The sequence below is a fragment of the Sminthopsis crassicaudata genome, chromosome 6 (assembly GCF_048593235.1).
Source record: "Sminthopsis crassicaudata isolate SCR6 chromosome 6, ASM4859323v1, whole genome shotgun sequence".
Lineage (NCBI taxonomy): Eukaryota > Metazoa > Chordata > Mammalia > Dasyuromorphia > Dasyuridae > Sminthopsis > Sminthopsis crassicaudata.
The window spans coordinates 125,828,380-125,840,754 of record NC_133622.1 but is presented as its reverse complement, the minus strand read 5'-3'; the positions used below and the strand labels follow the sequence as shown (position 1 = coordinate 125,840,754).

The 12,375-nt window shown below is 38.2% G+C and overlaps 1 protein-coding gene across 1 annotated transcript; it reads left to right on the top strand.

Annotated features, from left to right (window-relative positions):
• Positions 1-300: 300 nt before the first annotated feature.
• On the top strand, positions 301-5,048 carry LOC141547718 (large ribosomal subunit protein eL34). The gene is made up of 5 exons (XM_074276200.1): positions 301-371; positions 1,956-2,029; positions 2,111-2,210; positions 2,566-2,669; positions 4,913-5,048. The coding sequence occupies exons 2-5, from the start codon at positions 1,965-1,967 to the stop codon at positions 4,995-4,997; spliced, it is 354 nt and encodes a 117-aa protein (XP_074132301.1). The 5' UTR covers positions 301-371; positions 1,956-1,964; the 3' UTR covers positions 4,998-5,048.
• The last annotated feature ends 7,327 nt before the right edge of the window (positions 5,049-12,375 follow it).

Genomic DNA, 12,375 nt, shown 5'->3' with positions numbered 1-12,375 from the left:
GAAATGCTGTGACATTCATATCATGCACACACACACACACACACACACACACACACACACACACACACACACACACACATTCATCAGGGCCAGTGAGCCCTGTGGCACCCGGTAAATTAGATCTTTGTTAACTGGCTGGCAATACGCTTGCATTCCATACAATACTGTATGGAACCTGGTTGAACCCGGGCTTGTCGTAGTAGCCTTAGGGAAGTGATCAGATGCCGTACAACATGGCTGCGCCCACAGTAGCTCCGCCCCCTTGTTACGAACTTCCTTTTGGGGGTTGAAGGAAGATCCTGTGAAGTCACTATTTGAACTCTGAACTCGGACACACTTTCTTTTCCCCTTTCCGGTGGCTGACCCAGCAGGTATGGTAGCTTCTGTTCACTGTCTTTTGGACTTTTTTACAATCCGCCGGCATCCGGCCCTTGGCGGGGGCCGGGGTCGTTTGGAATGAATTCCTCCGTGCTCGAGACGCCGATGAACTCTAAGAGCGGCGCTCCGAGCAGATGGCTTTCTCCTTTGGTCTTCCGAGCCCTGACGTCCCTCGGCGTCCGGAGCTCCCTGTGGAAGGGTGCAGCTTGCAATGCCTCTGCTAGGGCCTAGGACGCCCGCTCCGATCTCGGAGCGTGGGGGAGAGATCGCTGTTAGCTGGGCCTTTTGGGGGCCTCCCAACCCTTGGACTCTCAGAGTCGTGGACTAGAGAACTCGTTTCAGGGTCACGTCACTCGTGGTGGGATGGGAACTGGGGAAAGGGGGGCGGTGTCGCTTGTGTTAATGTTAAAAACAAAATTTTCTAAACTGGGCTTTTTTTGACGACAGTTTTGTTGGATTGGAAAACTGTTGACAAGAAAGAAATTGGTAGGTTAAATTGACGAACACTAAGAAAAAACAGCCGCGTTATTTTCCTTTTTTTCCCCCCCATTTTTATGTCTTTGAGGCATTTTACACAAAGCAAATTTTGTATCTAACAATATCAGATTGTATCATAGTTTGAGTGTGTGAAAAGGCGAGTCGTGTAGTCCCGTTTTTCTCAATTAGTAAATGAAGATGAGGCCCATCGAAATTCCCGAATTAAGGCAATTTACTTGGTCACGCAGGCAGGGCCTCAAAACTGGCCGTTCTCACTGCCTTTTGTAAGTTTATCGTTAAAAAATAACGTAAAGTAAAATAGATGGAGTTAATTAAGGAGCTCACTAGGAATCAAAACTACTACAAGCCACTTTTCCTGATTCCAGTTTGCAGTAATGATTTGGATGAGCCTATTCAAGTTTTAGTTTAAAATCATAAATCGATTCAAGTCTGGGAAGGGATGTTGGCTTTTCTAGGCCCCTCTCTGATCAAACTCTTTTCTACTTTTGGAAGTTTAGTTCCAAGGGATGTGCTTCTCTAATTCACATTAAGTGAAGAAAAACAGGAAAATAATTTCAGGTTTTTGGTTTCTCCAGTAGAAAGTGCTGGATTTAGGTTTTAGGACTTCAGTTTGAATTCCAGCTCTGGGGTTTAGTTTGTGTGGCTTTAGGCAAATGGCTAAATTAAATTTCTAATCTGCCAAATGTTGGATCACCTGAGTCCCTTCTCAGTGTGATCTTGGAAGACCTGATATAGCTCCTGAATATAATCATTTTAGTGTGACTTTATCACTTTTTTTTTTTGAGTATAATATCTTTATTATACCTTTTTATTTACAAGACATACATTCACATACATTTACAAGACACTTGTTAAAGGGACATTTTGCTGGACAGTGTCATGTAGTGATAAAAGTTGTAAAGTGATGCCCAGGCTTATAAAAAGTAAAATATTAAAAATAGAAGTGTTTTGCATGATTTAAGGGTATATCATTTGATACCTTCTTCCTCTCATTGGGTAGGAGAGGATGAAAATTTTGAATTCAAAATTTTCCAATGATGAAAACTAATGTTTAATAATTTTTTTTTTTTTTTTTAAAGAAATTAAAAATGGTTCAGCGTTTGACATACCGCCGGAGGTTGTCCTACAATACAGCTTCCAACAAAACTCGGCTGTAAGTGTTCAGGTTTTTTAAAATTTATTTATAAGTATTATTTTGAATTTCTTCATTAATTCTTATCTCTTTTTGGCACAGGTCACGAACCCCAGGTAACAGAATTGTTTACCTTTATACCAAGAAAGTCGGAAAAGCACCAAAATCGGCCTGTGGTGTGTGCCCAGGAAGACTTAGAGGTGTAAGTTCTATATTTATTCTTTCTGTAATCATCTTGTCAAGTTGGTGTTAGTAACTTTGAGGACGCTTCCCAGATGGGGTAGAGAACTATTTCTTGCCTTTCCATGCCCCCCATCTAGCACAGTACCTGTCACATAATAGATATTGGGACTGAAGGGGAGATTAATTCTTATTTGAAATTGAATTTCTCCATGGCATTTGGCATCCAAGGGTTATAAAACAGTGGAAAAGAAATTCTTAGTGGAAGAGAACATTGTGAGGCCAGCACTGAGTTAGGTAGTGACGTGATCATCATAATGTAAACATCTAAAAAATTTTAAAACCATGTTTTAATGTAAAACCTTTTTCTTATGCAGGTTCGTGCGGTGAGACCTAAAGTCCTTATGAGGCTTTCAAAGACAAAAAAGCATGTCAGCAGAGCTTATGGTGGCTCCATGTGTGCTAAATGTGTGCGTGACAGGTAAATAAAACTTTTAAAGCCATTTTTAGGGGTAACGGCAACTTGAAGGGATAATTGGTAGCTATAGCAAATGTTAATAGTACTCAAAACTGATTTTTAAATGGGTGTTAAATGTTAATTTGTGTTTTTCCTGGATTTTAGGATAAGCCAGTCACCTTTTTTAAGAAGCTTTGAATTGGGGTGATAAGCAAGAAATCTTATTTTGGTATTGCTCAATAATAGTAGCTAGGTTAATCAAAAGACTAAGTTTGTTTATATTGTAGAAAGCATCTCATTTAAATACTTGGTTTTGTGGGTGTTTGTATTGAAGCCCAAACAGCTAAGTGCTCAATCCGACAGGCTTAAAAATCTTCCTCTTGATCTCTCCAACTTTTGACACTGTTAACTGCTTGTAAGTCTTTAACATTGCTATCTGTGCCCTCTTCCCAAATAGGGGTGTTTGTCCCAAAGGCCTTTTTTTTTTTTTGAGCCTTCTTACTTTTGTATCCCCATGATTACCTTATCAGCTTTCCATGCAGTGACTGCCAAAATCAAACTTTGCATCCCTAAACTGACCTTCATCACCAACTGCTTTAAATGTAATATGGGAATGGAGAGAGGGATGGGAACCAAGGAAGGAGCCTTTTTATTTTAGTTTTTCTGCCTCTAAGTTATCACACAGCTGCACAAATCTTCTGGAAGCACAGAATTTGATCCTGTTATTCCCCTGCTTTAGAACCTTGTCTTTTTCCCTCCTTAATAAACTACAAATTTCACAGTTTGGCATTTCAGTCTGGCTTTAACCCACTTTTCTAGTTTTATGTCACCTTAGCAGTTCAGGTGCTATTTCCTAGTTTTCTTTATTCTTTGTCTTCATAAAACCTATTTATTTGTTTCTGTCATAATTTGGTGGAGATAGGGTCTTGGGATCTGTGTTCAAGTTCTGCTTAATGCCTAATATTTAAATTCCTGACTCAACAAGCTTCTGTTTCTTCTGGCAGTCACATGAAAATCCTTGTCTCTTTTCTTTGAGTTCATGGTTTTCCTGGCTTAGAGAAGTCTGAATCCTAGTAACTACTTCAATTTAAAGGAGTAAACCTGAGTCCCAGGACAGCTAAGTGGCCTTCCATGGGCCTGGATTCAGGAAGAATTCAAATCTGACCTCAGGCACATATGTGCCTTAGTTCCCCATCTGTAAAATGGGGAGGCCCTAGAGAAGGAAATGGCAGGGTCTTTAACTCCAAGAACAAAATCCAAACACAAATAACATTTTAAGGTGTATTGAGGATTAGTGACTGGACTTAATTTTAGTCAAATTTAGGATTTAGACCTAATTAATTCCTTTACTCAAAATAGTACTTGTACCCTGGATGGAATCACATGGGAAATGTTGCAGTGTTTAGTTATGTAAGGGCCTGTGGTTGGCAACGTAACCCAGCTCAAGTTTTTGGTTTTTTGCAGAGCAAACATATTCCAGGTGGCCATAAACTGGGCTGTTAGAGAAGCAACACCTTCACCAGCTTCATGCACATCTGTTCTTAAACTAAGTTTCTGTGGATTTAAAATGATTTCATTTTACCAATTACTCATTGGAAACCTTAGTGATACAAAAAGTCATTCATATTTGAAATTTAAAATTAAAAACAAAACAGTGCTACCTTAGAGTATTTACAAATAACATTGAAATTGAACTTTTAGGTCTTTATATACCCCTAATTATTTTATATTTATATTATTTATTTATTTTTTGAAGCGTGGGATAAGAATCTTCTCTTCCTTTATATGGTAGACAGTGGTGTGATCATCTAGGCACTTCAGAGGCATGCATATGAAATAGCTTTTAAAAGCATTGTCTTAACTTGTGATAAGTACCTGGCACGGTTTTGGTGATGAAGTGACTATTCCCCTTTAGGGTAGGGGTTCTTAATCTTTTTTGGGTTGTGGATTCCTTGGACAGTCTGGTGAAACCTAGGAAACCTCAATATATGGCATAAGATTTCAAAAGAAATCAATTACTGACAAATTATCAATATTTTTTAACAGTTGGGGAAAATGTTAGCCTTGAGTTCACTGAGTTTCTGGTTTAATTCAAAAATGCTATTAAAAAAATTAGGGGATTTTCCCTGTCCTTTGTTCTATCACTTTGCATAATGCCTGGTTTATGCTTGGTGCTTTAAGAAAATGTTTATTTGCTTTAATTGGTAGGTTTATGAAGTAAGATTTAATTTCAGAAATATTTTTGCATTAAATGTTTTTCCATCTAGGATCAAGCGTGCTTTCCTCATTGAAGAGCAGAAAATTGTTGTGAAGGTGTTGAAGGCACAAGCACAAAGTCAAAAGAGTAAATAAAAAGGACTTAGGTTCTTTTTTTTTTTTAATGATAAAGAAAATTAAAATGTATTTGCGTGTTCTGGGCTCTTTTTTATCTCTAGTCTTTCCTTATAATACTGTGGTAGGAAAACTTAGATTTGCATCTGAGAACAGAATAGGAATCTCATTAGTTATTAATCTCATTAGTCATTAGTTAATCTCATTCGTCATTTCTTAGCTTATGTGACCTTTGGAGAAGTTACTTAAATGTTCCAATTTCTCATATTAACACAAGAGCTGAATTAGATATTATGTATTATTTTAACAAATAGTTGTCTGATTTCTAAAAGAATATAAAATAAAACGAGGCAAGTCTCAAATCTTTTAGAAGTAGCTTTTGGTACCCAGAATTTTTAAAAAGAGATGGAGTTGTTGATGGAGTTAATGTGCACACTTAAGACTATATGTCACCATAACATAACATAAGGTTAAAAATATGAGGAAAAAATGTATTAGGCACCCTGCTGAACATGATGCAAAGAAAAGCAAATGGATTATCATTAGGAAAAGGGACTTCAACCCCTTCTAGTAAGGAAGCCTTCCTCTGAGGAGCCACAGAACAAAAAATGCAGGAGATAAAGGTTTGCCCCTGAATATTTTTTTAGTCTGTCAGTAGGCATGGGTGTGGGCTCTGTGTGTGTGTGTGTATGTGCATTACTTGGTATTCATTCAAATTGCCACAGGCAATCCATCTTGATTTTTTAAATTGAATGCTACTGGCAAATTAGGAAAGAGTTCACCATCAATTGCCAATTAAAATAAAAATAAAACCTAGATAGGTTTTAGTTTCCTGTCATTTGGTTTATTGTTATTATTTGGTTATTTGAGTCCTGACAGCTGAATTAACCTTGAACCTGTTGGTCCAAACTAGAATTCTTTATGTCAATAAAATCGTAAAGATTTATAAAGGAAACTGCCAGTGCAACTTGCCTTCCTGCCCCTTAGCTGCCTGGAGCAGGAGAAAATCATGAAAAGGGGGGGGGGAAGGTGAAAAGTCTGCATAGTTCCTTCCTCTGGAAATGGATAGCATTTTTCTGTTTCTCTTTAAAGAACTGATTTGAGTTTTTTAGTCACTTATTTTTTTATGTCCAGTGTCATGCCTGGCATACTAAAGTAAAAAACTGCATATCCCACCATTATGTGTGTATTAACCCATTCAGCTAAAGGATTTTCTACTTCTCTATTCTTTAACCTACCCACCCCTCCGTTGTTGCCCTCCTTTAAATTTTTACAAGCTTTTACAATCTTCTATATGACTGTTCCCTCCCATCTATTCCTGATGAGAGTAAGATTTCAGTACTACTTGCCCTCCCCCCACTAGATTTTTTAAAAATTTTCTTATCCTTTTTTTGCCTCATTTGTATGAAATAACTTTCTTTTTAATCTCTTCCTAGTTTTATGTATTTTTAGAATCATACCATTTTACTTGGCTCAGCCCAAGCCTTTCTTTCAAAATAAAAATACTCAAAAAAGTCATAAAAGAGCTGATATTTTCTTGTATAAAGAATAAATTTGATCTTCTTAGATTCCTTATAAATTGGTTCTTAATGTTTACATTATATATGTTTCTCCTATATGCCCATGTTAATTTTTCCTTAAGTTTGGCTATTTTGTCATGAATATCTGAAAGTCTTTCGGTTCATTGAATGTTCCCTCTCCCTTTTTTTTTAAATTTAGTATTATACTTAATTTTCTTAAGTTACTTAATATACCTTAGTCATAACCTCAGGAAACATAGCATTCCAAGACCTATAGTCTTCAACATAATAGTTGCTGTCCTGTAAATCTTTATTAAAGCTTCACATACTTAAAATGTCTCTAAATCCTTAAGGGAGGCAGTAGCCCAGCAGAATAAGGCAGTTCTTTCTTAGAGGATATAAGCCTCAACATTTGGTGGCTTTTAAGGGGAAAAACTCTTTGACCCTCCCCACCTCTGCCATGCCCTTACTGCCAGCATTCGTGACAGCTAACCAAAGATGCTGGGGGAAAGTTTTCTGGAACAGCATTCAACAAGTTTTCTCTAGAAGGGATGCTTCATTTGAGAACATTGTGTCTCCTCCCTCCCCATGGAATACTATGTATGGAAATAAGTGGCTCAAGGGAGTCTAATTATCCTGGCCTTCCAACATCATAGCCTGCAGAACTGGAAAAAAGCCTCTTACATTCTTCTGCAACATTACAATATCAACATCACCTAGAGGATGACCAAGGCCTGTTTTGGGTCACTTCCACCATTCTGCAGCTTGATCTCTTTTGCCATTGTAAAAGAAAATGGACTATGGCTAAACTCTCTTAACTCTTAAACTCTGCAGCTGGGATGGTGCAGGAGCACCAGCCCTGAAATCCAGAACACCTGAGTTCAAATCTGACCTTAGATACTTAACAATTTCTAGCTATGTGACTCTGGGCAAGTCACTTAACTCCAATTGCTTTAGGGGGAAAAAACCTCCACTCTGCATTAGCAATACAGAATTTTGGGGGGGGCAAAATTCAAACCAAGAAAAGGAGGGAAAAGAACCAGACTTTTTAGATAATCCTTCTCTCTGCTTCTGGCTCCCCAGAGGTTCCTATCTCTCTCCTTGCAGGCAATAATCCCTCCTAGAAAACCACTCCCTTCACCCCTAACCCATAGTCACTGCCCTTATGCCTCCAGTTCCCCCAATCCTTAGCTCAAGAAACCATATTGCCTTTCTTATCCTACCCTGACCCCCCTAAATTCAAAGCTGCTCCCTTGAAACTTTGCCCATTGAGGGAGATGGCAAATGGTCAAGGGAAAATTACCAAAGTTCACATCTCTTTCTCCATGGAAGATGCAAAATCAACACATCCTTGACTGAAGAACCAGTCCAGTGGGTCCAGTGAGGCAAATAATCACAAGATATTCATCTGCAACAGAATGGCAACATATATCCACTCACAGACACAAAATAGACTTTTATCCAGACAGCACAGCACCTAAGTTATTATCTGATAAAGCCAGCTGTTACAGAACACCTCACTAAATAAAAGATTTTAAGCTCATAGCCTTACAATTTGGCCCAACATGAGGGGACTTTAATGTTATTTCCTCTCATTGTACAATAAAAGAAAAAACAGATTTGGGGACCTAGCTCAAAAACTCGGGCCCATATGATTAAAACTACCTGAAATAGTTTTCCCAGTGTCTGATTCTGGCTCTTATTGGAAAAATGAAGGTCACCTGCCTTACTGAAGGCATGAAAAACCATTATCAAAAAAGAGTTAACTTGGAAAGATTTTAGATTACTCATGGATCTGAGAACACTGCCCTCTTGACTACTTGAAGCTCTTATGAAATATACAAACTTGGATGCTACTTCCCTCAAAGAGAAAATGAATATCAGAGAAAATCATTTGGTATGGGACCTGAGAACTGTTATCCTCATTCATTCATTAAGCTGTTATCCTCATTCATTCCATAGTATCCAACACCTTGTACTAACTTAGCTAGTTCCAGGGGATATTCTTTGACTTTTCAAGGTTGCTTTTTTGTGTATCACTCCATGAATAGTCTGTTTATTTTTGCTTTTCAGTGGACACTCCCAAAGGAACTGAATCCATAAAAGTTTCAGATAGCCCCCCACCTATTCATTCAGGCCTTAAAAAAAGATTTGTGACATCTGGAGCTTACCCAGTCTAATCTAGAATATGGATGATATTCTGACTCAAGCCGTTTTACAGACCATAAACTTCCTAGGTAACTGAGGTTATGGAATTTCTTTGGCTAAGACCCAAATCAACTGCCAATCTGTAAAGTATTCTGCCCATGAACTAACCTCAACCTCATACTCTCTAACCCCAGAAAGTAAACAGGCAATTCTATCTTTTCCCATCTCAGTTAATTTAAAAAAAAAAGAAAAAGAAAAAGAAAAAACTGCATGTTTTCATGGGCAGGGCTGGATTTTGTCAAATCTGGATCCCCCACTTTAGTATTATTGCTAAGTACCTCTATGACTACTCAGAAGCTCAGCTCACTCCTAGAATGGAGACCTAAGGAAGCTAAGGCTTTCAACACCCTGAAAACCAAATTGACTACCACATCCTGGCATTAGCTCTGCCTAGTCTGGGAAAACTCTACATCTTGTATGTTGTTATTGAGAGCATAAGGCCAAGCCTTATGAGTTCTAAGTCAACACTATCCAACCCAGGAAGGAAGCTCACTTTTCTTAACAATTTGATTCTGCTGCCTCTGCATGGCCCTTCTGCCTGAGATAGCCACCAAGCTAAACCCAGGGGAAAATAGGAACCTGATCCCAAAGCTTGGATAGTTTGTAATTTTCCTTTTGAAGAAATATAAAATTTTCCATTCCTCCTTTTTATTTTGATGAGATTTCTTCATATCTTCATAAGAGTAATTCACACTGCTGGTCTATCTGACTTTTGGAATCCTCTTGTCCCATATTGTTGAGGGGAATCTACCCTTGTCCTTTCAAGATTAACATCCTTGTTTGGTTGGAAGTTATGGTCACTATCTTGTTAATGCTATTTTGAGCTACTCGGATTATTAACTGAATTAAGCAGAGTAAGCAGATGGGTAGTAAAATGATTCCACTCAAGATCACCAAGGTGAACCAGAGAATCTGTTTCCATCAACTCCCATTAAACCAGGGCCACCAGGGGGTATTAAAGGGAAAATTACAAGTTTGTACTGGAACATGCACCAGTTTCCTAATATCCTTAGTAATCTCTTTCACTGTGTTCATTATCATCAATTTTGAAACAATAAATAGCTAGTTAGATTCAGTTTCCTGCTTACCCTTCCCTCCTTGGCTAATAAGTAGTTCAACACTAATCTGGGTTGTAAAATTGTTTCTCTAGTCTGGGTGGCTTGGTCAACTAAAACATCGAGTGTTCTGGCTGTTTGGTTAGTTTTAAGCTCCACAACCTCTTGGAATCTAATTATCCTATTCAATATGTAAATAGGCATTCTTTAGTCCTAGCTCCTGTCTTGGGCCCAGGTTGCCAGAACATAAATTTGGATAATTCTTTCAGATTACCAGGTATCTTCTCGGCCATTTGCATCCCCAGTTGGTATAATGGAGGTGTCCATACTTTGTTTTTCCCTTTCCAAGTTATCATACAATTGAACATTCAGATGACTCTTTGCAGAATCTGGAAGAAAAAAAAAACTTGGATCTAATCAGACCAATATAACAACTTCCTGTCCAATTTATCAGGAGAGGCATATAGGCTGTTAAGCCCACATATCCAAGAATGACCCTTTAAAGCTGGAGCATCTTTGTGGAATAACCTTTCCCCATAAGCTGTCGGGTAAGTCATCAGGGGTCTATTGGTCCTCTTCCCACAAGGTGGAATTACCCCATCATAACTGCAGTTCCTCTTTCCATTATTATATTATAAGTGTTTTGTTTGTCTTGTCCATTTACCAGTTGTCCAATCATCAGTCTTATTATCAATGCTCCAAAAATCTTTGAACATCTTTTGTTCTTTTTTTCTCATTTTCCCACTTCCATCTTAATTTAGTTTTTGTTTGTTTGTTTGTTTTTTTGGTATTGTTGTTCCAGGCTAACTTATGTAGTATCATAGGTTATCTCCTGCAGAGGACCACAGATAGTGGGGGAACTCTGGGTGAAGTATAAAACCCCTCAGCCCAGAGGGAACCTGCTAACAATGTCTGATTTGGCTTCCCATCTCCCCTAAAGACTCTTGGATTTCCTGAGAAATTAGAAGGTGGTGACAATCTGTGTTTTGATTAAAGCAGAGTGATATCAGGTGGCAAAGAGAGCTACCAGGTGGCAAACTACATACACTCATACAATAGCAAATTATTTATGTAGTCCCACACAGTATATACTTAGCACGTGCCTGTTAGATATAAAGGGGATTGGAATAAACAGACTCCATATTTTAACCATCCTGTCTCATCTCATCACTCCTCCACTAAGACAGTATGTTTTTTCACTGGTGTGGGGGCTCTAGAATATCTGTTGGGATAACCAAGGTATAGAATAAAGCTATTCTCTCCACTGTTCCATATCTAGGAATATAATAAAGTCTTGATCACTGTTGAGGTGGTTGATTTTATTTATTATTTTTTTTAATTAATTTTATAATTATAACATTTTTTGACAGTACATATGCATAGGTAATTTTTTTACAACATTATCCCTTGTACTCCCTTCTATTTCGAATTTTCCCCTCCTTCCCTCCACCCCCTCCCCTAGATGGCAGGCATTCTTATACATATTAAATATGTTATAGTATATCCTAGGTACAATATATATGTGCAGAACCAAATTTGTTGTTGTTGTTGTTGTTGTTGTTGCAAAGGAAGAATTGGATTCAGAAGGTAAAAATAACCTGGGGAGAAAAACAAAAAATGTTCACAGTTTACACTCATTTCCCAGTGTTCCTTTTCTGGATATAGCTGATTCTGTCCATCATTGATCAATTGGAATTGGATTAGCTCTTCTCTATGTTGAAGATATCCACTTCCATCAGAATACATCCTCATACAATATCATTGTTGAAATGTATAATGATCTCCTAGTTCTGCTCGTTCACTCAGCAGCAGTTCATGTAAGTTTCTCCAAGCCTCTCTGTATTCCTCCTGCTGGTCATTTCTTACAGAACAATAATATTCCATAACATTCATAAACCATAATTTACCCAATCATTCTCCAATTGATGAGCATCCATTCATTTTCCAGTTTCTAGCCACTACAAAAAGGACTGCCACAAACATTTTGGCACATACAGGTCCCTTTCCCTTCTTTAGTATTTCCTTGGCATATAAGCCCAGGAGTAGTACTGCTGGGTCAAAGGGTATGCACAGTTTGATAACTTTTTTGATAATTCCAGATTGTTCTCCAGAATGAGGTGGTTGTTTTTGACATGGAGAAGGCCTCTATAGAGAACATTGCTGGAATTAGTAGAATACCAAACTAAGGTAAGGACACATCTGCAAGAGTCTCCATTGCCAAGAGGGCTTAATTGGTTCGCTGATGAGTCATCTAAGGTAATAAACGGGAAGGGAAAGAATGGATTTGTAATTATTGATGGGTATATGACCTCTGTTGTGAGATCTGGAGGGTTACCAACCACCTTCACTATAACCAGCAGATATTTTAGACGTCCTACAGGGATAAGTTTAGCAAAGCCCATCTGTATGCTCTGAAAAGGTCTTAGACCAGGCGATCAGCCACCTTGAGGTACATGGCCCTGAGCAGTCTTGTTTACAGATCAGACATCATTTGATGGGCCAACATATATAACCCAGAAGTTATATAGTATGGCATCTCACAGGTTCTTAATATCCCAGTGACTCCCTTTGTATAAGTGTTATAGGGCTTATCTCATGCCTGCTTTAGCAACATCT